Consider the following 24,636-nt stretch of genomic DNA (forward strand, 5'->3'; position numbering starts at 1 on the left):
AGCCAGGGGTAGTCAAACTGCGGCCCTCCAGATGTCCATGGACTACGGGAATTGTAGTCCATGGACATCTGGAGGGCCGCAGTTTGACCACCCCTGGCATAAGCTATTCCCACCTACTGAGACAGGCAATAAAGAAATATTGTGTGTCGTGTGCTCTTTCCTAGGGCTCTAAGTTTTCATTCCCTTTCTTTGTCTTTCTTGCTTTCTTAGTTTTTGGCATTGGCTTATCGTGTAGAACGGTCTTCATGTTCCAGTGCACAATTTAATTTGTTTCTAAACCGGTGTCTTCCTTATGACTTCAAGAAGGACCATGATAGCAAAATAGTAGTCCAGTTAGCAGCACAGTTCACATTGTCCTAAAGCTAAATAGCTTTCCAGGGAAATACAAAACACCCTAATATGAAGTGAGGGGATGTTTAGAGGTCCTCCAACTTCTGACAACCTTCTTCAGGGCCCCGTTCACCTCCTTGTTGCGGAGGCTGTAGATGAGGGGGTTCAGAATAGGGGTGATTATGCAGAACATGGTGGAGATCACAGTATCCGTCACCAAGGAGTAACCAGTGCTTGGACGGTTGTAGTTCACTAGTGCATTTCCAAAGTAAAGAACAACAACAATGAGGTGAGAAGCACAGGTGGAAAAAGCTTTATGCTTGCCGGCGGTGGAACGAATCTTCAGGATGGAGGACACGATGAAGCAGTAGGAGAGAATGGTGAAAAGGAAGGGAGCTCCACCCACAAAAATGCTTGCTATGTGGACTGCCAGCTTGTTGAGATGCAGATCACTGCAAGAAATTTTCATCAGTGGGGGGAGATCACAGTAGATGTGATGAATCTGGTTGACTCCACAAAAGGACAATCTGGTGCTGAGAGCTGTATGAAGAGTGGCATTTAGGGAGCCCCAGACCCAGGTGGCAAAGGCTAGGATGGTGCACACCTTTGAGTTCATGAGGCGGGAGTAATTCAAAGGTTTACAGATGGCGGCATAGCGGTCAAAGGCCATGACAGCCAGCAGTGCTGCCTCTGTCGCTGTGAAAGAAATCAGGAAATACATCTGGGCCAGGCACTGATTGTAGGAGACAGTTTGTTGCTGGGTCAAGAAGTTCACCAGGATCTTGGGGACTGTGACGGAGGAGAGGCTAATATCTAAGCAGGAGAGATGGCTGAGGAAGTAATACATGGGTGTATGAAGGCTGGCGTCCAGTTGAATTAAAATCAGTATCATGAGGTTGCCCAGCATGGTGACCAAGTAGATGGTTAGGAACGGCAGGAAGAGGTAGATGTGGCTGTTTGGAAGACCCGAGAAACCCAGGAAGACAAATTCCACCACTTGCGTCTGATTCCTCATTCCCATGGAGAGTCCAGAAGTCACCTGCAAGGAAAAAGACTCAACTGGGAGAAGACATCTTGCATGAGATGTGCATTTGAGATGCCCCCAAGCAACACGATTCTTGTTCATATTAAAGTCGGTCATGTGGAAGATGGTTCCTGGTTCTTGGAATATATGTTGTGATCTGCTGCGAGACAGCTGTGCTGAGAACGGCAGAATATAAACATAAACAATAAACAAACACTATTCCATATGGATCCTGGATGTGTTTCCTAGATCCTGGTTGTGATTCATGGCTTCTTTTCGAGTTTCTCTCTCCCTACTCAGCTAAAATTGCTCTCTCCAGTATCCCTGATAACCTTCTCAGTACTGAAGAGACAAGGTGTCCTCATGTCCTCCCCATCCTGGGTACCTCAGTTGCCTTGCATGCAGCTTATTCATCCCTTGCTTGATGAGCAATGGTTTCATGACCTCCTTCATCGGCTCCCCCCCATCTGTCTTTCGGCACTGGCCCCTGCCCAGTGCAATGTTCATCCTGGTGAGGTGAGGGTCATCCAGAACTTAAACCCTGCTATGTTCTACCAGGCCTATGGTTGGGCCCAGAACTAAGACCAAATAGATGGTGGCCTAAAATCCATCCGCCCAAGAAAAATCCATCCAACACCAACTAGCCCCCTGAGAAACTATTCTAATCAAAGTTCAAATGGCGTAAAACATTTTTGAAAACCAAACTTAAGGGTACACTTGATGAATGTTCTATATGTCAATTTGTACTGGTGTTATGTAAATCTGGAATGACTGCTTTTAAAACCTGCTGTTATCCATCCTGAGCCGTTTAGGGGAAAGGTGGGATGTAAAAATAAAATAGATTGATTGTAATGGCCATGCACTAATTGAATGCCATCTTTTTTATTGTAATAACGGGGTATTTATGGGGTTTTATGTGATTTTACTTTGATTTTATGTTTTATTGTGAACCGCCATGAGACCTTTTGGTGAACGGCGGTATATAAATCCAACTATAAATATAATATAAATAATTGAATAGGGGGGGTGGAATGGGTTTGCTTTGGCCTCCAGACTTTAGTCCGCTCTGTCCAATCCAAGGGGGTGACAACTCCTGGGGAGGCTCCTCTTCTGTCTCTCTCTCTTGGGTCACACGGCAACCCTTGACTTTTAATGGGATTTCCGGCTGAGAAGTTCAGAACTCCTGCCTTCCCTTCTCCAGCTTGCCTCTGTGTCTCCTGCTGCCCGGCACATGGCCACCACCGCAGAATTTATTTTCAGGTATGCCCCTTGAGGAATAGCAGCATGCCAATGGCCAACTTCCCTCCTTCCTAGGGCTTCCCTTTTCTGATAGCATTTCCAAGATTGTGGGGTGATGTCTATGTCAGGGACAGTCAACCTGTGGTCCTCCAGATGTTCATGGACTGCAATTCCCATGAGCCCCTGCCAGCAAACGCTGGCAGGGGCTCATGGGAATTGTAGTCCATGAACATCTGGAGAACCACAGGTTGACTACCCCTGGTATGTGATACAGAGAACTACTACAAGCATCCACAGTTATAATGGGGTTTTAATGGGGATTTGTGATATTGTTACCCGCCACGAGCCGCAAGGGAGTGGCGGGCTATAAATATAATAATAATAATAATAATAATAATAATAATAATAATAATAATAATAATAATAATAATAATAATAAATATTTCTTTAAACAGCATCTGGTTGAGCAAGAGATTTCAAATGAAATTGGATACATTTCAACCTTTATGCGTCTCTCACTAGACATGCCACACTAGAAATAGGACAGGTTCATATAACTTACGAAACTGTAGATATTTCCTGAGTCTCCAGTACTTTAAACTTTGTTTCCACTCCCCAGGTGAGCATATGGTCAATGGCTGCCTGCCTCAGGTGAGATCTTGTTTCTCTGATGGACTCCATGCAAAAAAGAGCTTCTTCATGGTTACCAGATCTCATCACCTCAAGTTCTCCATCCATATTGACCAGGTCAGGCTCAGTCAAAGAACCACTTCCTAACAACTTACAGGACTCTCCTTCCTGTCTATATGTCTGTTGTGAACTGCCTTGAGCTGGCCCACCAGGAGGGCAGTTTAAAAATCAGAGGTGTTCTGGCAGAGCAGTTCTTTCAAAGCTCTCTCAGCCTCACTTACCTCACAGGGAGTGGAAGAAAAAGGGGTTTGTAAGCCACTTTGGAAAGTATAAAGTGGATCACAAAAACAGGTCTTCTAGTTCTCCTCTGTTCTTTTCCTCTCCCTTCCCAATCTCTTCTCTCTGTCTCTCCTCTGAGTATATGACCTGAAAAGGGAACAAATCACTCACCTTATTGCTATTTATTTATCATATGGAAGAGTTATATGCAGGTAGAATGTAATAATAGAAAGTGGGTGACCAGGTTGGTATAATAGGTAAGCAGACTAACTGGACAATCCCCCTAAATCAGCCTTTCTCAACTTTTTTACTGTTGAGAAACCCCTGAAACATCCTTCAGGCTTCAAGAAACCCCAGAAGTGGTGGAATCGTGCAGAACATGGTTGGGAAGTGGAGCTATATACACTCTCCCCCAGGACCCCCCCTTCCCCAACCCCTCCAGGCCCGTGATTGGGCATATCAGGAGGGGTGGTGGGGTCAACATGACCATATGTGGTCATATCACCCAATCCATGTTTAAATCATTTTAAAATATATTTTAAAGAACAACTCCCACCCATTTGGGAACCCCTTCCATGGCTGTGAAGAAACCCCAGAGTTTCCTGGAACCGTGGTTGAGAAAGCCTGCTCTAAATCATCAATCCACTCGGTTGCAGCTGGGGAGAGTTCAAAGAACTCCACCACATCTCCCTTGAAAACACAACTCCCACATGTCTGTGACAGATGGAAAACAGTTTGGGGGGCTGCACCAGGATCGCCTTTGGGACAAGCAGAAACATATTCTAAGCAAATAATAGCATTGCACTACCTTGATTGCATAAATTTAAGCTGCTGAAATGGCAAAAACACGAACTGTCATCCTTTGGAATATCTGATTATCTTAGGGAAAACAGCTGTGGTCGACCTTCCATTCTACTGCACAGTTCTTAAACCAGAACAAGCCACAGGTCAGGAAGGTTCCCCTGGAGTGGCTGCTCAGTTAAGGGGCTCGAGAAGCCACCTCTTTTCCTGCCAGGGTGTTGGGAGGGGGATTGTCCGACACCTGGAAATATGCTGGCTTCAAAAAACTACTCACCTTTGCACACGGATGGCAAGTCAAGGTGAGATCCCTCCTCTTCCTCCTCCTCCTCCAGGCTTCTGGATCCTGTTCATAAGAGGGGAGCAGCTTAGCCTAAAGAGTTCAGGATGCTTCTGCATGGTTGCCCCAAGACGTGGAACCTTCACTATATCTCAAAAGCCTGTCTTAGCTGCCCTAGAGCACTCAGAGGTATACAAAAGGTTTGCCACCTGGAGGGCAGGGGTTTACGGCTCTTTGGGACGTTCCTGAAGCCCTCAGGCTGTGAAGTGAAGTGGCTGGAAGCTGAGAGGATTTCTCTGGGTTGTCAGGGGAGAGAAAGGTAATTTGTACCCAGGGGCACGTGTGGAATATGTAAACATGCTACAGGCTGGACTGGTGCTTTTGTCTTAAGTTTACTCCCCCAGTCCACTCCCTGTCCTGAATTTCTCTTCCACGCCATTGGGCTGGTCCTAGTATGAGGCATGATGTGGGTTGCATTCTGGGGTTTTGAATTCTTGTGGCCTGCTGAACTGCCGGCAGGAATTCAGACCTGCAAAGGGAATCTCTTCTAAAGAGCACATGCCTTTCCCTCCAGCCAGGGCTTCGTACCGTATTTCTTTATTATCAGTAACAATATACCGATATTAAGTATTGGTTTCGCAGATTTTTGCTTCTTCAGCTGAAAAATAAAATAGCATTTTTACTTAACATAAACTTACCCAGACAATTTTATAATATTCAATATTGTATATTAACGCAAAGCTGGCAGACTTTCCCCATGCTCAATACAGTTCACCAAAATGTGATTTAAGGGCCCCCAGTGGGAAATGCTCCCTGGTGTGCACAAGTCATCGCAGCTGCTCAGAAGGCAGCTCATTTTAAGCAAGTTCACAGATGCATCTCATCTCATTTCAAGATATGCAGCTAATTCATTGTCATGTTTGAGGCCATGAGGTGGTGAAGCTCCAATTTTTCTATGAGAGCTTTTATTACTGAAATCTACCCTGTGTGTTGGCAAAAGGGCGGAATAGAAATCTAATAAAACAAGCAAACAAACAAAAAGTCTGCATTAAGAAATCAGGACATTAACAACGGCATTTAAAACACAAATATATAGAATATAGAAAACATGGATCACTGTAGCCAAGTGGTCAGGGGACAGGTAGAGCACTAGTAGTCGGGCCTGGCGAAAATAGAAAAATGCCTGACCCGCTACTCTCTTGACCTGAGCCTCCCTAGACAGGGAGGCATCGATGGTCACCCCCAGATTCCTGGCCTGGGGCGCGATGGTAAGTTGTGCTCCTGCCAGGGTGGGTAAGCGCGCTGCCAGGTCCTGCCCTCTGCCTCCCAGCCACAGGGACCTCCGTCTTGGAGGGGTTGAGTTTCAGGTGACTCTGCTCAAACCATTCAGTCACTGCTTCCAAATATCTGGTGAATGGTTCCTGAGGGGCGTCCGGGTAGACGTCCATGAAAAGATAGAGCTGGTTATCATCAGCGTACTGGTGGCAACCCAGCTCAAACCTCCATACCAGTTGGGCCAGAGGGTGCATAAAGATGTTAAATAACATAGGGGAGAGGACTGCGCCCTGTGGTACCCCACAAGGGAGTCTGTAGGGACACGAGAACTCTTCCCCCACTGCAAACCTCTGGGTCCAGTTCTGGAGAAAGGAGCGTATCCAGCACAAGTCATGGTGAGGCGGTAGATCAGAAGGTCGTGATCCACGATGTCAAAGGCTGCTGATAGGTCCAAAAGGACCAGCACAGTCAACCCACTCTGTCCATCTGGTGACGGAGATCATCCAAAAGGGCGACCAACACCGTCTCCACCCCGTGGCCAGGACGGAAGCCCAACTAATATGGATCGAGTGCCGAAGTTTTCTCCAAGAATGGCAGGAGCTGGTCAGCCGCAGCCCTCTCCACCACCTTGACCTGGAACACCAGATGCGATACTGGGTGATAGTTGGCAGGGTCCTGCGGGTCCAGTGTAGATTTTTTTAGGAGAGGGCGAACCACTGCCCCCTTTAGCCGCTCAGGAAAGTCCCTCAAACTTAGGGAGGAGTTGATGATGTCTCTGAGCTGGCCTCCTATCCCCTGGCCACCTCCCTTGAGGAGCCAGGAGGGGCAGGAGTCAAGGGAGCAAGTGGTCGCCCTGACTGATCCCAGCAACTTGTCCACTTCAGGAAGAGAGAGCTGCCTGAAGCCATCAAACCTCACTACCAAAGGCGGCCAACAGGTCTCCAGTTCATTTGGTGTATTAATTGTGGTGGGAAAGTTGCGATGGAGTGACAAGACTTTATCTGCAAAATGGCTCACAAATGCCTCACAGCCAAATGTCCAGTATTTTGGCGCCCCGCAAGGGTGGTGAGTGATCTAACTACCCTGAATAGTTGGGCCGGGCAAGAGCTTGCGGACGCGGTTTCCATGGCAAAAAACTCTCATTTAGCCACTTTCACCGCCATCTCGTATGCTGTCATAAGCGTGCGATAAGATGCTCTTGTAACCTCATCACGAGTCTTCCGCCACACTCGCTCCAGTCGTCTCACTTCCCTTTTCTTCTCCTGGAGTCCCCAGGTATACCAGGGAGCCCATTTGAATCGAGGGCAGAGAGGACGCTTAGGGGTGATCTCATCTATAGCAGCCATCAGGTGGGACTGCCAGTCCTCCACCCAGGCCGCCAGTGAGTTGCCTGGAGGCATCGGGTCCCGCAGAGTATTCTGGAATCCAATCGGGTCCATAAGTCTTCGCGGGCGGGCAAAAATCCACCAGCCGCCCAACTGGGGAGGGGGTGGTATCCTGAGCCGAGCCCGCAGGGCATAGTGGTCTGACCATGGCACAGCCAAGGCTGCATCCAGAACCACCTCTATCCCAGCACCCAAAATCAGATCGAGTGTGTGGCCGGCGTGATGGGTAGGGCCGGTAACAAATTGCGAGAGCCCCAGTGTTGCCATGGAAGACACCAGGTCTCGGCCAAGTCCTGAAGACAGCGCTTTCGTATGAACATTGAAGTCACCCAGGATTAAAAGCCTGGGAAACTGCAGCGCCCAGGCGGCCGCTGCCTCCAGCAGGCGGGGAAGGGCATCTGGTGGCACGTTGGGCAGACGGTAGACTAGCCAGATGGCCAAGTTCTCGACCGCGCCCCATCCAATACCGAAACACTCCACTCCCCCGATTTCAGGCCCCAGGAGAGCCCTGTAGGCGAAAGCCTCCTGGACCAGGATTGCCACCCCCCCTCCCCTCTTGTAAGTCCGAGATTGGTGGAGGACTGAGTAGCCTGGGGGGGCAGATCTCTTAAGGCCACCGACTCTCCCTTCTTTACCCAGGTCTCGGTCACGCACGCAAGGTCCGCCATCGACTCTGCGAAGAAGTGCTGCAGAGTTGCAGCCTTGTTCTTAATCGACCTTGCGATGCACAAGACCAATGTCGGACCCTTTTCTCCCCCAGCCTCCACCCTCACATCTATTGGGATGGGACGGAGGTTAGAAGGGAATTGAGCGCACCCAGGGCACTGGCCGTGTCTCCACGGCTGGGCCCTAAACGAGACACCAGCACTCCCAACCCTTCTCTTGTCCAACCTCGTCCCCCAGCCATAGCACCCTTGACCCATGATTGTTGGAATCCTGGCCCCAGTTTGAGCCCCCCCCAGAGAACAACTCCCCATCCATAGCCCCACTCTCCGCTCCCCGATAGAGGATCCTATTGTACTCCTAAGCTAGCTTCCCTAGCTGCATTCCACCCACCCTAACCCTCCCGGCCCACTCTAATCTAGTCCCTCCCAACCCCACTCCCCTCACCCACCTACCCTAGCAGCTAGTGAGGTGGGTTTAGCCACCCAGTGAGATCCCACCTGAACCAGGGGTTCTCTCTGCCCAGTGGGTCAACCTCCCCAACTCAGCTGAGCCTAATTCTATCCCTCATCCTCTCCCAGTGATGATCCCCCAATCACTGCCCTGGTTGTCTTCCGGCTCCCGCAACCAGCTCTGGGACTCCAGCCGCTCTCAAGCGACTCTCCTTTACCGTGGCATCCACGCAGGGGAGCCAGGTCAGCTCCGAGGCCAGGTAGGGAGCAGGTCTTTTCACCAGTGGGCTTGTGGTTTCCTCACGCCATTTTTTCTGCCCGTTCAGCCACAATGTTGTCAGGGGGCGTGCTAGGGGGCGCGCTGAGGGACTCTCAGGAACGGCGGAGAGTGTGTGATCCACAGGAGAGGAGGGGAGCGAAGGTCTTCCACAGGAACCTCTACCCCAACGACACCCATCCCGGTTCAGCTCAACTTGCCCGGTGGCTAACACGGATGACACCCAGTGTCACGGATGACACCCAGTACATGGATGACACCCAGCTCTAACTCTAATGAGTGGCTAGCCAAACATTCCAGCCAAATTTTTGGACAGCAAAGCCGCCTGAAGCTTAATCCCCTGAAGACAGAGATCCTGTGGCTGAGAAGAAGGGACCAGAGCAAGAAACACGCTTTTCCTATCTTGATAGTTTGTCAGACATTTTTCCGTCTACGCCAGGCAAAGCTACTAGTTAGGGTTAGAGTAAGGTGACCAGATTTTAACACTGGTAAAGTGGGACAGCATTGACCGGGGGAGTTCTTGATTAAATATTTGGCCTACATGGAGAAACAAAAAGTTTTGTAGAACGGATAGAACGCAAAAATAGTTTTGTAATATATATATTTTAATTTCAACGTAAGTACAATTTGCCAGGTACCCCCAGATGTCCCTCCAAAAGTGGGACAATCTGGTCTCCTTAGGTTAGAGTTAGGATAAAATCACTAGTCCAGCCCTCAGTACGTTCAGCACTTGCCTCTGGGTACAAATTACCTTCCTCTCCCCTGACACAATCCAGACAAATCCTCAGGGCTTCCAGCCACTAAACTTCATGCCTGAGGGTTTTCAAGCCAGGCACATCCCAAAGGACCCTGAACATAAGACAAGAAATCTGCCCTCCATCAGTTTTGGATCTTGAGCTGCTCTAAGGCAGCAGAGACTTTATGCTGGTGTTGAAAAGAAGCCTTGGAGATCTAGTGTAGGTTTCACAGCATGAAATTGGTAGGCGACACTCTCCCCTTGCAAAAAGGACGAGGAGGAACCAAAAGCCTGGAAGAGGAGGAAGCCTGCCTTGACTTGCCATCCATGTTCTAAATTGAGTAGATTTTGGAGCCAGCTTATTTCCACATGCTAACCCTCTCAGTTTTGGATACCTCTGGCTTCTCTAGGGCACCAGAGGCTTCCTGCTGGTGGCAGAGAAAGGACTTTGAGGTCTGTAGTTCCACATGCCGGGGCTACCATCATGAAATCCTTAGGCTAAATTGCTCTCATCTTATTCATAGGATGAACTGGAATCAAAAGCCTGGAGGAGCAGGTGGAGGAAGAATCCTATCCTAACTTGTCATCTGTATGCAAAGGTAAGAACCTTTTTTGGTATCCACCCTTTTCCCAGGCCCCAGGAAATCCCCCTCCCAATATGCTCGAAGGAAAAGAGCCCCTTGACTGATAGCAGACACACCTGGGGAGCCTTCCTGAACTATGGTTTGTTCAGATTTAGGAATTGTGCAGTGGAATGGGACAAAGAATGACCCCTTGTGGTTTTGTCACTTTTGCAGCTTAAATTACTGCAGTCAAGATAATGCCTGAAAAAATAACAGCAATGCATTGTTATTAGTTGCTTAAAATGCATTTCTGCTATCCCAAGTAAAATAAGCAGAACAGCCCTCCAGTGAAAACTGTTACAAGGACAGGCAAAATGTCACCAGTGGGGTGGATGAGAGAAGGAATTTGAGAGAAGGAAGGAGAGGGAGGAGCAGACACAAGAAAAGAAATGCAAAGAAATGCTGGGATCCTGTCAAGGGTTCCTTTGGAAGGGATCTGACATTCCATGTCAACTATGGAAGAGGGCTAATGGGATATAAACAGGCTTTAGCCATTGCACAAACATGTTGTTCAAATGGGGCAAAATACCAGGACCCAAAAGCAATTGTGGTGCAACCTGCCCAACAGTTTTCCATCTGTCACAGGCATGTGGGAGTTGTGCTTTCCAGGGAGATGTGGTGGAGCTCTTTGAACTCTCCCCAGCTGCAATTGACTGGTTGAAAATTTAGATATTAATATTCAGGGGGATTGCCCAATCAGTTTTCCTATCTATTGTACCAATTTCGATATGTATTTTATTTTATGCTTCCTGTGTGTAACTCTTCCATATAGTAGGTATGCAGGTAGGTAGATAATCTGTGCCTTTTTAATGTCATGTATTCAGGGTAGAGATAGAGAGGAAGGTTTGGGAAGAGAGGGAAAATACAGAAGAGAAACAGACGGGCTATTTTTAATGTCCTGCTTGATACTAACTAAAGCAATCCCAAAGTGGCTTATAAACCCCTACCCCTTCCTCTCCCCACCACAGAGATCCAGCGAGGGAGGTGGAGCTGAAAGCGCTCTAAGAGAATAGCCCTGCAATAAAAGCTCTAACAGAACTGTGACAAGCACAAAGTCACCCAGCTGGTTTTGTGTAGAGGATTGGAGAATCAGATGCTGTGCTATTTTGGTAAATATTTCATTTTAAATAAATCTTTAATAACTTTGGGTGATGATAGTGGTTCTCTGAGCCACATAGGCCCCACCCACTGTCTTTGCAAAAAGAGAAAAGAGAAGCCCTTGGAAGAAAGTGAGGCTGGCAGCTATTCCCCCACAGGTGCACCCCAAAATAAATTGTGTTTCATGGCTGCCATGTGATGGGCAGCAGGAGACACAGAGGCAAGCACTCAGAGCTGAGAGGGGAAGCTGGTAGTTCTGACTCTTTCTGCAGGGAATCCACAAAAAGGTTAGTGGAGGTGGTGCTACCTGAATGAGAGAGAGGGAGAGAGGGAGGGAGGGAGGGAGAGACTGACTGACTGACTGACTGACTGACCGACTCTCCAGTAGTTGGGCAAAGCAAAATAGGGTCTGCTGGCTGAAGCAAGCCTGTTCCACCACCACCCCTTTTTCAAACATTGTATGATCATTACGATCAATCAATTTTATTTTGAAATCCCCCAGTTCCCCCAGATGGCTCAGGGTAGAAACAACAGGCTTTAGAAACAGTCACAGATTTATATAAAAACATTCAGTACAAATTTACATATAGAACATCCATAAATAAATCTATAAATTTAGTTTGTATAAATCGATTAAGCCATTTGAGCATTGATTAAAATCATTTATAAGGAACTAAACAGAGCTGGCTGGATTATTCTTGGGTGGATAGATTTTCAGGGACAGAGGACACGATCTATTTGGTCTTATTTTATTTATTTATTTATTTTATTTATTTATCATACTTATATACCGCCCTCCCCGGAGGCTCAGGAACAGCTCTGCCTTACAGATCCTCTAGATATGTTTACAGTCTTGGAGGGCACTGATATAACCATGATGAGCATTCCATGGGTCTGGGACTAGGGTCAACATACAAATTGGGAGAGAACCAACCGAGGAGAATGTCATGAATCCCTTATTCATCAAACAAGGGAGAGATCAAATGTATTAAAGGCAGTAGATGAAAGGACAGGTAGGGAAGAACGGAGGGATGGTCTTGTCTCTTTTGCGGCCAGGGAAGCCGGAGAGAGCAGTTTTAGTTTAGGGAGGGAGAAACCAGAAAAGAATTCATGGATCACTAACACTTCAGTATCTATGTGGTGTAGGAGTCCAAGAACTCCAGTTCTTAAAAATGTCTATGATACCGTTGAGATTCAAGCAGCTTGGAGACATCCGAAATGCACATCTCAAGCAATATCTCTCAGTTGCATCTTTTTCCATGCAGGTGAATTCTGAGCTCTCAATGGGAGTGAGGAATCAGACGCTAGTGGTGGAATTTGTCTTCCTGGGTTTCTCTGGTTTTCCAAACAGCCAACTCTACCTCTTCCTGTCATTCCTAGCAATCTACTTGCTCACTCTACTGGGGAACCTCATGATATTTATTCTGATTCAGCTGGATTCCAGCCTCCATACTCCCATGTATTACTTCCTCAGCCACCTCTCCTGCTTAGATATTTGCACCTCCTCCGTCACAGTCCCCAAGATCCTGGTGAACTTCTTGTTCAAACAACAAACCATCTCCTACAACCAATGCCTGACCCAGCTGTTCTTCCTGGGCTCTTTCACTGGGACAGAGGGAGCACTGCTGGGTGTCATGGCCTTTGACCGCTATGCTGCCATTTGTAAACCTTTGCATTACTCCCACCTCATGAACTCTGAGGTATGCACCATCCTCGCCTTTGCCACTTGGATCTGGGGCTTCCTAAATGCGACTCTTCATACAGTTCTTAGCACCAAGTTGTCCTTTTGTGGAGTCAACCAGATTCATCACATCTTTTGCGATGTCCCCCCACTTGTTGGAATTGCTTGTAATGATGTCCACATCAATGAAGTGGCAATCCGCATAGCAAGTTTTTTTGTGGGAGGGGTTCCCTTCCTTTTCACCATGCTCTCCTACTGCTTCATCCTGTCCTCTATCTTGAAGATTCGTTCCACCGCTGGCAAGCGCAAATCTTTTTCCACCTGTGCTTCTCACCTCATTGTTGTCATAATTTACTTTGGAAATGCAGTATTGAACTACAACCGTCCGAGTGCTGGTTACTCCTTGGAGACTGACACTCTCATCTCCACCATGTACTGCATAATCACCCCAATTGTGAACCCCCTCATCTACAGCCTCCGCAACAAGGAGGTGAACGGGGCCTTGAAGAAAGTTGTCAGAAGCCAGAGGGACTTCAGACATCACCACCACACTATAAATTAGGGCAAATGGGAGATGTTTTGTGTTTGCCTTGAAAGCTACTTAGATTTAGAACTGTGTTCTGTCCTGCTGACTGGACAATTATTTTGCTATTGTGGGTCATATTGAAGTAAAAAGTAAGGTACAGTTTCCCTAGCTGAATGAAACTCAATAAAACTGCATACTGGAATATGAAGAATGCACTATGCAATCAATCAAATTAAGAAAGTAAGAAAGTCAAAAGAATAAAAAAACAAAAACTAATAACCATAAGGAAGACGACACTGTACACTGTTTAATGCCTCTCTCAATAGGAGGAGGTGAGAACAGCTTATTATTTATTTATTTATTTATTTATTTATTTATTTATCCACCACTTCAATACAAGGGCTCATTGTGGGGAACAACAGGTATACCCATTTCATCCGGCCCAGGGGATTTGAACTCATTTGAACTCATCCAGTACAGCTAAATGCCTCTCAACAACCTCTCTATTCATGTCAACCTGCCACCCAGACACTATCCTTTGGCTACTGCCATCTATATATATGCCTAAATCCTTTGGCCTGTGCCTAAACCCTTTGGCCTGTGTTTCATCAGACTGGAGAGAGGTGAGTAGCGGGGTACCTCAGGGCTCGGTTCTCGGCCCGGTACTTTTTAACATATTTATTAATGATCTAGATGAGGGGGTGGAGGGACTACTCATCAAGTTTGCAGATGACACCAAATTGGGAGGACTGGCAAATACTCCGGAAGATAGAGACAGAGTTCAACGAGATCTGAACACAATGGGAAAATGGGCAAATGAGAACAAGATGCAATTTAATAAAAATAAGTGTAAAGTTCTGCATCTGGGTCAGAAAAATGAAAAACATGCCTACTGGATGGGGGATATGCTTCTAGGTAACACTGTGTGTGAACGAGACCTTGGGGTATTTGTGGATTGTAAACTAAACATGAGCAGGCAGTGTGATGCAGCGGTAAAAAAAGTCAAATGCCATTTTGGGCTGTATCAACAGGGGCATCACATCAAAATCACAAGATGTCATAGTCCCATTGTATATGGCTCTGGTCAGACCACACCTGGAATACTGTGTGCAGTTCTGGAGACCTCACTTCAAGAAGGACGTAAATAAAATTGAAAGGGTGCAGAGGAGAGCGACAAAGATGATCTGGGGCCAAGGGACCAAGCCCTATGAAAATAGGTTGAGGGACTTGGGAAAGTTCAGCCTGGAGAAAAGGAGGTTGAGAGGGGACATGATAGCCCTCTTTAAGTATTTGAAAGGTTGTCACTTGGAGGAGGGCAAGATGCTGTTTCTGTTGGCTGCAGAAGAGAGGACACGCAGTAATGGGTTTAAACTTCGAGTACAACAATATAGGCTATATATCAGGAAAAAACATGTCATAGTCAGAATAGTTCAGCAGTGGAATAGGCTGCCTAAGGAGGTGGTGAACTCCCCCTCACTGGCAGTCTTCAAGCAAAGGTTGGATGCACACTTTTCTTGGATGGTTTAGGATGCTTAGGGCTGATCCTGCGTAGAGCAGGGGGTTGGACTAGATGGCCTGTATGGCCCCTTCTAACTCTATGATTCTATGATTCTATGAAAAACAGATGTAAAATAGGCGCTAAGCCCTTGTGCTTTCTCTGTATCTTCTGTTAGAGTTTGTCCATCTGCACCCAACAGTGGGCCTATTGCCTCCTTTACTTTACGTTTGCTCCTCACATAACTGAAAAATCTTTTCTCGTTACAATGGGCTTCCCTTGAGCCTTTACAGAATCAGCCTCTCCATCAGATGGCTATCCAGCTTCTGCTTAAAAATTTCCAAAGATGGAGGACCCACCACCTCCCAAGGAAGCCTGTTCCACTGAGAAACTGGAATTTAGAATCAGAAATCCAATTAGAAATTGGAAGGGACCTCCATCTAGTCCAACCCCCCGCACTATGCAGGACACTCAGAACCGTATCGCTCATACTCTGTAACCTGCCACCCCCTTAAGCCTTCACAGGAGTGGGAGAAGATTCCACTACAGTGTACTGAGTCTCCTTCCACCTCCTCCTGTTTTTCCCCTTCCTCCATCTGGCAAGGCTTTTTCTGCTTCTTCTTCACCTGCCCCCGTGTAAGGGTGCATTGCTCTAATGGATGCCTGCCTTTCCCATGTTCTCTTGGACTGTCCCTCGTGACACTTTTTCACACTCACAGTGCTGTGTAATGCCGGGTCTATAAAAATAACGCCACTGCTGAATATGGAACTGCCATACATGATTGAGACCTGGGTGAGGGAGGGTGAAACAGTTGCCCTGGAAAAATGTACCCTACCTGGCTACTTGGTCCTTCAGACCAAAGGCCAGTTGTGGTATTGATCCAGAAGTCTTCCTCCATTAGTGCACTTTATGCTCCACCAACCCCATAATGATGTGTGGGCCAGGTGTGGCACACAGAGGAGAGTTTGCCAACTGGCTATGGTGCTGACTGCCTAATGTACCTGCAGGTTCCATGCTGAACCTCTTGGGGTTGGTGGCCAGATCAGTCTTGCAGTGCCTTAGGATAATTGTGCTGAGGGACTTCAAGATTCATGTGGGGAAAATGTTCCCTGCAGGTCTCAGACCTAATCTCAGCAATGGGGAACCGTATATGTAGTGCCCTGTCATTTAAATGTTAGTTCTAACTTTGTCTTTGGCATAGCAGCTTACTTTATTCTAATAAATGAAACTTATCATCAAGAAGGTTTGCTTTATTTGGAGTAAACAAACAATCTCACACCAGGTGCAAACTGTGTAGATGAGAGTCTCATGGGACTACTGCAGGGATGGTCACCCAGGATTACAGTCTCCACATGGTGATGGGCACAAGACTTGGGCTGGGGTGGGAGGACTTTACATCTCTGTGTAGCAACAGGAGCCTCAACCTCCCAGGAGCTCGCTGGGAAGACAAGGCTCCAGTTGGACAAGAAACATTGGCATGGACTGGAGGCATCGCTAATGAAGAATCTTTGAGAGGTTGTGGATTCAGATTACAGTTTTGAGCACTGCGGAGAGGAAGATTGGGCTAGTACAGAAGGTACTTGGGATCCATAAGGGCTCAGTCCAACAAGGTCTGGGGTAGTCAGTGGAGAGCAACCAGCTGAGTCAGCAAGAGGTTCCATCTGCCCCACTGGGATGTGAGAAGGCAGTGGTGACCTTTGGAGGGGAATACTGAGGAGGGACTGTGACTCCAACAAGCCTCATGAGTGGTGGACACAATTTTAATTGATTTATAATTGGATGTATATCCCACCTCTCGCGACAAGGCATCTTCTGGTGGGTAACAGAATAAAACCAACAAGATAAAATATAAAACAATACAACTTCCATTAGAAACCCCTCTAATAAACCCAATTTAAAACCATAAATGCATGTGTCACTTGCCAGGAAGGTGAACGGCAAAAGAAGTACCAAAGTGGCTGGAGGAAATAGAATCAAAGCATCTTGGAATTATAGAATCAGAGTTGAAAGGGACCATAGACACCTATGCCAACCCCAGCTCAATGCAGAATCAGTCTAAAGCATCAGGATAAGTAGAATCATAGGATGACCTCCAAAGGTAGCTGGATCAAGGTAGGTCAGTGCTGCTTGTGGAATTAGACCTCACATTAGCGTTTGACATGGTAGCTCATCAAAGCGGTACAGGGGGCTTGCAGTGGCTGGTCTCTTTTCTCCAAGGTCAGGGACAGAGGGTTGCTATTCGGGAGGAACAATTGCACCCCTGTCAACTCCGATGTGGGCTACTGGAGGTGCAATTCTCTCCCCGATACTGGTTAACATCTTCATGCTCCCTCTAGGCCAACTTGTCTGGGGCTTTGGACTTGGGTGTCTGTCATGGCCCCGCCTCCAGTTGGTGCCTCTGGACCACTGTCTGAGTTTATTCTGCCAGCTCCCTCGGAGGAAGAAGTGGAGGAGCTGGAGCAAAGCAGCAGGGTGCTGCTTAGAGAGGCAAGTCCCGATAGGGAGCCACAACCAGGTCCCAGCCAGACAAGCACCATGCCCTCTGCACCAGCATTACCTCCGCCTGCAGCAACACCCCTGAACAGCCCAGACTTATCTCCAGAGCGCAGGAGGGAATGCAGGAGGACAACGTTGGCAACATGAAGGCCAAGTGCTCGGCTTAGATGAAAGCAACAAGCTAGGTTGGGCTCAGGTGGGGCTCATTCATCGGAGGAAGGCTGAGTGCCAGGTGCAGCTACTTGGTGTGACAGCTCAGCTTGTTCTTAAGCACAGCAGAATCGCTTCCCAGTGTGGCTGCAACCTAGTGCACATGTCCACCCGTTGCCTTGACTGGTTTCCTGCTCCCCGATGCTTTGGCAAAACTCTGTTTGACTGATTCCTGGCTTGACCTTGGTAAAGATAAACGACAACTCTTTCGGTTCTCCTTTGGACTTCGTCAGCTAACAATTCCTGATGAGACCCAGACTGGACTTTTGACTACTCTCTGGTACACGCTTTGAACTTGCTGGACTCGGTAACTGTGCTTGCCCTTGCACTAACCCTGCGTGTGCCCGGCTAGGGCAGCACACTGTCACTGGTACATGGATGACACCTGGCTCTACCTCTAATGAGTGGCTAGCCAAACATTCCACCCAATTCCTGGGAACAAAACCACCTGAATCTGAATCCCCTGAAACAGAGATCCTGTGGCTGAGAAGAAGGGACCAGAGCAAGAAACACGCTTTTCCTATCTTGACAGTTTGTCAGACATTTTTCCGTCTACGCCAGGCAAAGCTACGAATTAGGGTTAGAGTAAGGTGACCAGATTTTAACACTGGTAAAGTGGGACAGCATTGACCGGGGGAGTTCTTGATTAAAAATTTGGCCTACATGGAGAAACAAAAAGTTTCGTAGAACGGATAGAACGCAAAAATAGTTTTGTAATATATATTTTTTAATTTCAACGTAAGTACAATTTGCCAGGTACCCCCAGATGTCCCTCCAAAAGTGGGACAATCTGGTCTCCTTAGGTTAGAGTTAGGATAAAAGCACTAGTCCAGCCCTCAGTATGTTCAGCACTTGCCTCTGGGTACAAATTACCTTTCTCTCCCCTGACACAGTCCAGACAAATCCTCAGGGCTTCCAGCCACTAAAGTTCTCTGCCTGAGGGCTTTCAAGCCAGGCACATCCCAAAGGACCCTGAACATAAGAAAAGAAATCTGCCCTCCATCAGTTTTGGATCTTGAGCTGCTCTAAGGCAGCAGAGACTTTATGCTGGTGTTGAAAAGAAGCCTTTGAGATCTAGTGTAGGTTTCTCAGCATGAAATTGGTAGGCTACACTCTCCCCTTGCAAAAAGGACGAGAAGGAACCAAAAGCCTGGAGGAGGAGGAAGCCTGCCTTGACTTGCCATCCATGTTCTAAATTGAGTAGATTTTGGAGCCAGCTTATTTCCACATGCTAACCCTCTCAGTTTTGGATACCTCTGGCTTCTCTAGGGCACCAGCGGCTTCATGCTGGTGGCAGAGAAAGGACTTTGAGGTCTGTAGTTCCACATGCTGGGGCTACCATCATGAAATCCTTAGGCTAAATTGCTCTCATCTTATTCATAGGATGAACTGGAATCAAAAGCCTGGAGGAGCAGGTGGAGGAAGAATTCTATCCTGACTTGTCATCTGTATGCAAAGGTAAGAACCTTTTTGGTATCCAGCCTTTTTCCCAGGCCCCAGGCAATCCCCCTCCCAATATGCTCGAAGGAAAAGAGCCCCTTGACACTCCAGGAGAGCCTTCCTGAACTATGGTTTGTTCAGATTTAGGAATTGTGCAGTGGAATGGGACAAAGAATGACCCCTTGTGGTTTTGTCACTTTTGCAGCTTAAATTACTGCAGTCAAGATAATGCCTGAAAAAATAACAGCAATGCATTGTTATTATTTGCTTAAAATGCATTTCTGCTATCCCAAGTACAATAAGCAGAGCAGCCCTCCAGTGAAAACTGTTACAAGGACAGGCAAAATGTCACCAGTGGGGTGGATGAGAGAAGGAATTTGAGAGAAGGAAGGAGAGGGAGGAGCAGACACAAGAAAAGAGATGCAAAGAGATGCAGGGATTCTGTCAAGGGTTCCTTTGGAAGGGATCTGACATTCCATGTCAACTATGGAAGAGGGCTAATGGGATATAAACAGGCTTTAGCCATTGCACAAACATGTTGTTCAAATGGGGCAAAATACCAGGACCCAAAAGCAATTGTGGTGCAACCTGCCCAACAGTTTTCCATCTGTCACAGGCATGTGGGAGTTGTGCTTTCCAGGGAGATGTGGTGGAGCTCTTTGAACTCTCCCCAGCTGCAATAGACTGATTGAAAATTTAGATATTAATATTCAGGGGGATTGCCCAATCAGTTTTCCTATCTATTGTACCAATTTGGATATGTATTTTATTTTATGCTTCCTGTGTGTAACTCTTCCATATGATGAATGAATGAATGAATGAATGAATGAATGAATGAATGAATGAATGAATGAATGAATGAATGAATAAATAAATAAATAAATAATAGATGAATTATCTGTGCCTTTTTAATGTCATGAATTCAGGGTAGAGATAGAGAGGAAGGCTTGGGAAGAGAGGGAAAATACAGAAGAGAAGCAGAAGGGCTATTTTTAATGCCCTGCTTGATACTAACCAAAGCAATCCCAAAGTGGCTTATATACCCCTTCCCCTTCCTCTCCCCACCACAGACACCCAGCGAGGGAGGCGGGCTTGAACACAATGGAAAAATGGGCAAATGAGAACATGATGCAATTTAATAAAGATAAGTGTAAAGTTCTGCATCTGGGTCAGAAAAATGAAAAGCATGCCTACTGGATGGGGGATACGCTTCTAGGTAACACTGTGTGTGAACGAGACCTTGGAGTACTTGTGGATTGTAAACTAAACATGAGCAGACAGTGTAATGCAGCGGTAAAAAAGGCGAATGCCATTTTGGGCTGTATCAACAGGGGCATCACATCAAAATCACAAGATGTCATAGTCCCATTGTATAAGGCACTGGTCAGACCACACCTGGAGTACTGTGTGCAGTTCTGGAGGCCTCACTTCAAGAAGGACGTAGATAAAATTGAATGGGTACAGAGGAGAGCGACGAAGATGATCTGGGGCCAAGGGACCAAGCCCTATGAAGATAGGTTGAGGGACTTGGGAATGTTCAGCCTGGAGAAAAGGAGGTTGAGAGAGGACATGATAGCCCTCTTTAAGTATTTGAAAGGTTGTCACTTGGAGGAGGGCAGGATGCTGTTTCTGCTGGTTGCAGAGGAGAGGACACGCAGTAATGGGTTTAAACTTCAAGTACAACGATATAGGCTAGATATCAGGAAAAAGTATTTCACAGTCAGAGTAGTTCAGCAGTGGAATAGGCTGCCTAAGGAGGTGGTGAGCTCCCCCTCACTGGCAGTCTTCAAGCAAAGGTTGGATACACACTTTTCTTGGATGCTTTAGGATGCTTAGGGCTAATCCTGCGTTGAGCAGGGGGTTGGACTAGATGGCCTCTATGGCCCCTTCCCACTCTAGGATTCTATGATTCTATAACTAAACAGAGCTGGATGGATTATTCTTGGGTGGATAGATTTTCAGGGATGGAGGACAGGATCTATTTGGTCTTATTTTGGAACAGCTCTGCCTTACAGATCCTCTAGATAAGTTTACAGTCTTGGAGGGCACGCATCTAACCATGATGAGCATTCCATGGGTCTGGGACTAGGGTCAAAATACAAATTGGGAGAGAACCAACTGAGGAGAATGTCATGAATCCCTTATTCATCAAACAAGGGAGAGATCAAATGTATTAAAGGCAGTAGATGAAAGGACAGGTAGGGAAGAACGGAGGGATGGTCTTGTCTCTTTTGCGGCCAGGGAAGCCGGAGAGAGCAGTTTTAGTTGAGTAGGGAGGGAGAAACCAGAAAAGAATTCATGGATCACTAACACTTCAGTATCTATGTGGTGTACGAGTCCAAGAACTCCAGTTCTTTAAAAAAATATCTATGATACTGTTGAGATTCAAGCAGCTTGGAGACATCCGAAATGCACATCTCAAGCAATATCTCTCAGTTGCATCTTTTTCCATGCAGGTGAATTCTGAGCTCTCAATGGGAGTGAGGAATCAGACGCTAGTGGTGGAATTTGTCTTCCTGGGTTTCTCTGGCGTTCCAAACATCCACCTCTATCTCTTCATGCCATTCCTAGTCATCTACTTGGTCACTCTACTGGGGAACCTCATGATATTTATTCTGATTCAGCTGGATTCCAGCCTCCATACTCCCATGTACTACTTCCTCAGTCACCTCTCCTGCTTAGATATTTGCATCTCCTCCGTCACAGTCCCCAAGATCCTGCTGAATTTCTTCTCCCATCAACAGACCATCTCCTACAACCAATGCCTGACCCAGCTGTTCTTCCTGGGCTCTTTCACCGGGACAGAGGCAGCACTGCTGGGTGTCATGGCCTTTGACCGCTATGCTGCCATTTGTAAACCTTTGCATTATTCCCACCTCATGAACTCTGAGGTATGCACCATCCTCGCCTTTGCCACTTGGATCTGGGGCTTCCTAAATGCGACTCTTCATACAGTTCTTAGCACCAAGTTGTCCTTTTGTGGAGTCAACCAGATTCATCACATCTTTTGCGATGTCCCCCCACTTGTTGGAATTGCTTGTAATGATGTCCACATCAATGAAATGGCAATCCGCATAGCAAGCATTTTTGTGGGTGGGTCTCCCTTCCTTTTCACCATTCTCTCCTACTGCTTCATCGTGTCCTCCATCCTGAGGATCCGTTCCTCTGCTGGCAAGCGCAAATCTTTTTCCACCTGTGCTTCTCACCTCATTGTTGTCATTCTTTACTTTGGAAATGCACTATTGAACTACAACCGTCCAAGTGCTGGTTACTCCTTGGAGACTGACACTCTCATCTCCACCATGTACTGCATAATCACCCCTATGCTGAACCCCCTCATCTACAGCCTCCGCAACAAGGAGGTGAACGGGGCCTTGAAGAAAGTTGTCAGAAGCCAGAGGGACTTCAGACATCACCACCACACTATAAATTAGGGCAAATGGGAGATGTTTTGTGTTTGCCTCGAGAGCTACTTAGATTTAGAACAATGTGTTCTGTCCAGCTGATTGGACAATTATTTTGCTATTGTGGGTCATATTGAAGTAAGAAGTAAGATACAGTTTCCCCAGCTGAATGGAACCCAATAAAACTGCATACTGGAATATGAAGAATTCACTATGCAATCGGTCAAATTAAGAAAGTAAGAAAGTCAAAAGAATAAAAAAATGAAAACTAATAACCATAAGGAAGACGACACTGCACACTGTGTAATGCCTCTCTCAATAGGAGGAGGTGAGAACAGCTTATTTTATTTATTTATATATTGATTGATTTACCCACCACTTCAATACATGGGCTCGTGGCGGGAAACAGCATGCATACCCGAATAAAACCCAATAAAATTAAAATCCACCCCTAGCAGTGAATAATTACCTGCCCTCCCCTACCCCACAGACTTCAGTCCAGTGCCTCGGAGGACACTACAGGGATATCCGATGACCTGGCTGTTTCAGGGAGGGTCCCCTGATCTAATTGCCCTGGCTTCAACCAAAGAACTGGCAGAAGACTGACATTTTGCAAGCCCTGCAGAACTTTGTTAGCTCCATCAGGGCCCTCAGCTCTCCTGGGAGTTCATTCCACCGGGGTAGGGCCAGGACTGAGAAGGCCCTGGCTCTGGCCCTGGTTCAGGCCAGGTCAACCTCCCTTGGGTTCGGGATCACCAACAATTTGCACCCACAGAATGAAGCACACTGTGGGCGGCATAAGGAGATAGTCAGTCCCATAGATATGTGGGGCTCAGACGGCTGATGCTTTTTAAAGGTTACCACCTTGAACCTTGAACCTGATCCAAATGGAAGCCAATGCAGCTGCCTCAGCACAGGCTGGATATGGGCCCTCCAAGATTTTCTTGTGAGGATCACAGTGGCTGCATTCTGCCCCAGCTGTATTTCTGGGTAAAGATATGGGGAGGCCTGAATACAGCAAGTTGCAGAAGTCCAAAATGGTTGGGTCACTGTAGCCAAGCAATTTGAGGAGAGACAGGATGTTAGTAGCCTTGCCAGGTGAAAACAGAAAAATGCAGAAAAAATTAACATCAGGGGGACCCTGTTGATCTTGCTACACTGTCCCAGCCTCAACCATAGACCTGGCAGAAGAGCTCCATTCTACAGGCCCTGTGGAATTCTAGAAGGTCCTGTGGGGCCCAAAGCTCACCTGGGAGCTCATTCCACCAGGTCAGGGTCAGGACTGAAAAAGCCCTGGCCCTGGTTGAGGCTAGGTGTGCTTCTTTGGGGCCAGGAACGACTAGTAAATTCTCACCCACAGAACGGAAAGCCCTGCAGGGGGGCATAGGGTGATAGGCAGTCTCTCATGTATGTGGGTCCCAACTTGGAAGAAGCTTAAGTGTTAGTCAGGTTTCCGGCCTAGCCATGGGGCAGAAACAGTGCTAGTTGTCCTGACAGATGTCCTCTGTCACCATTTGGACCAGGGTGGGTTGGCACTGCTCGTGTTATTAGACCTCTCAGTAGCATTCATCACAGTTGACCATGAGATTTTAGCTCATCGCATGGCCGATGCCGGGATTAGAGGGACTGCCCTTCAGTGGCTGATCTCCTTTCTCCAGGATTGTGGACGGAGTGTAGCAAGGAGAGAGTTCAACAAGCCTCTACCTGCTTGCAAGTGGAGTCCCTCAGGGAGCAATTCTCTCTACTATCCTATTCAACATCTTTATGCACCCTCCTGCTCTACTGGTGCAGAAGTTTGAGCTGGGTTGTCATTAGTATGTTGATGACACTCAGCTCTTCCTCCTGATGGATGGTTGCCCTAATTCTTGCCTAGAAGTTTTAGCCAGCTGCCTGGAAGCAGTGACGAGATGGCTCAAGCAGAGTCTTCTGAAGCCCAACCCTTCAAAGACAGAGCTCTGTGGCTGGTCAGGAAGGGTCCAAGAGAAGAAGTACGCCGACCCAACCTTGATGAAATACAGCTATCAGTGGGCTACTCCACCAGGAACCTAGGCATAATATTCAATGTCTCCCTCTCAATGGAGGCTCAGATCACAACGTTAGCGTGCCTGGCATTCTACCACCTTCACTAAGCCAAAATACTAGCGCCCTACTTTGCCCTGGAACAGCTAGCCACAGTGATCCACACAACAGTCACCTCTAGACTGGACTTCTGCAAGTCACTCTATGCAGGCCTGCCCTTAACGTTGATATGGAAACTACAGCTGGTCCAGAATGCAGTGGCCAGGGTCCTCACA

At 47.2% G+C, this 24,636-nt stretch overlaps 3 protein-coding genes across 3 annotated transcripts; 2 read left to right on the forward strand and 1 right to left on the reverse strand.

Moving 5' to 3' along the window:
• Positions 1-296: 296 nt before the first annotated feature.
• LOC143839163 (olfactory receptor 5AP2-like) lies at positions 297-1,351 on the reverse strand. The gene has a single exon (XM_077340988.1). The coding sequence runs from the start codon at positions 1,349-1,351 to the stop codon at positions 395-397; it is 957 nt and encodes a 318-aa protein (XP_077197103.1). The 3' UTR covers positions 297-394.
• Positions 1,352-10,980: 9,629 nt separating this feature from the next.
• Positions 10,981-13,454, forward strand: LOC143839164 (olfactory receptor 8D1-like). The gene is made up of 2 exons (XM_077340989.1): positions 10,981-11,100; positions 12,355-13,454. The coding sequence occupies exon 2, from the start codon at positions 12,373-12,375 to the stop codon at positions 13,330-13,332; it is 960 nt and encodes a 319-aa protein (XP_077197104.1). The 5' UTR covers positions 10,981-11,100; positions 12,355-12,372; the 3' UTR covers positions 13,333-13,454.
• Positions 13,455-18,828: 5,374 nt separating this feature from the next.
• LOC143839165 (olfactory receptor 5V1-like) lies at positions 18,829-22,372 on the forward strand. The gene is made up of 2 exons (XM_077340990.1): positions 18,829-18,956; positions 21,395-22,372. The coding sequence occupies exon 2, from the start codon at positions 21,413-21,415 to the stop codon at positions 22,370-22,372; it is 960 nt and encodes a 319-aa protein (XP_077197105.1). The 5' UTR covers positions 18,829-18,956; positions 21,395-21,412.
• The last annotated feature ends 2,264 nt before the right edge of the window (positions 22,373-24,636 follow it).

Source organism: Paroedura picta, chromosome 5 (assembly GCF_049243985.1).
Source record: "Paroedura picta isolate Pp20150507F chromosome 5, Ppicta_v3.0, whole genome shotgun sequence".
Taxonomy (NCBI): domain Eukaryota; kingdom Metazoa; phylum Chordata; class Lepidosauria; order Squamata; family Gekkonidae; genus Paroedura; species Paroedura picta.

Excerpts from the sequence above, each read along its gene's own strand:
- LOC143839165 (XM_077340990.1), top strand. The coding sequence starts at position 21,413 with ATGGGAGTGAGGAATCAGACGCTAGTGGTGGAATTTGTCTTCCTGGGT.
- LOC143839163 (XM_077340988.1), bottom strand. The coding sequence starts at position 1,351 with ATGGGAATGAGGAATCAGACGCAAGTGGTGGAATTTGTCTTCCTGGGT.
- LOC143839164 (XM_077340989.1), top strand. The coding sequence starts at position 12,373 with ATGGGAGTGAGGAATCAGACGCTAGTGGTGGAATTTGTCTTCCTGGGT.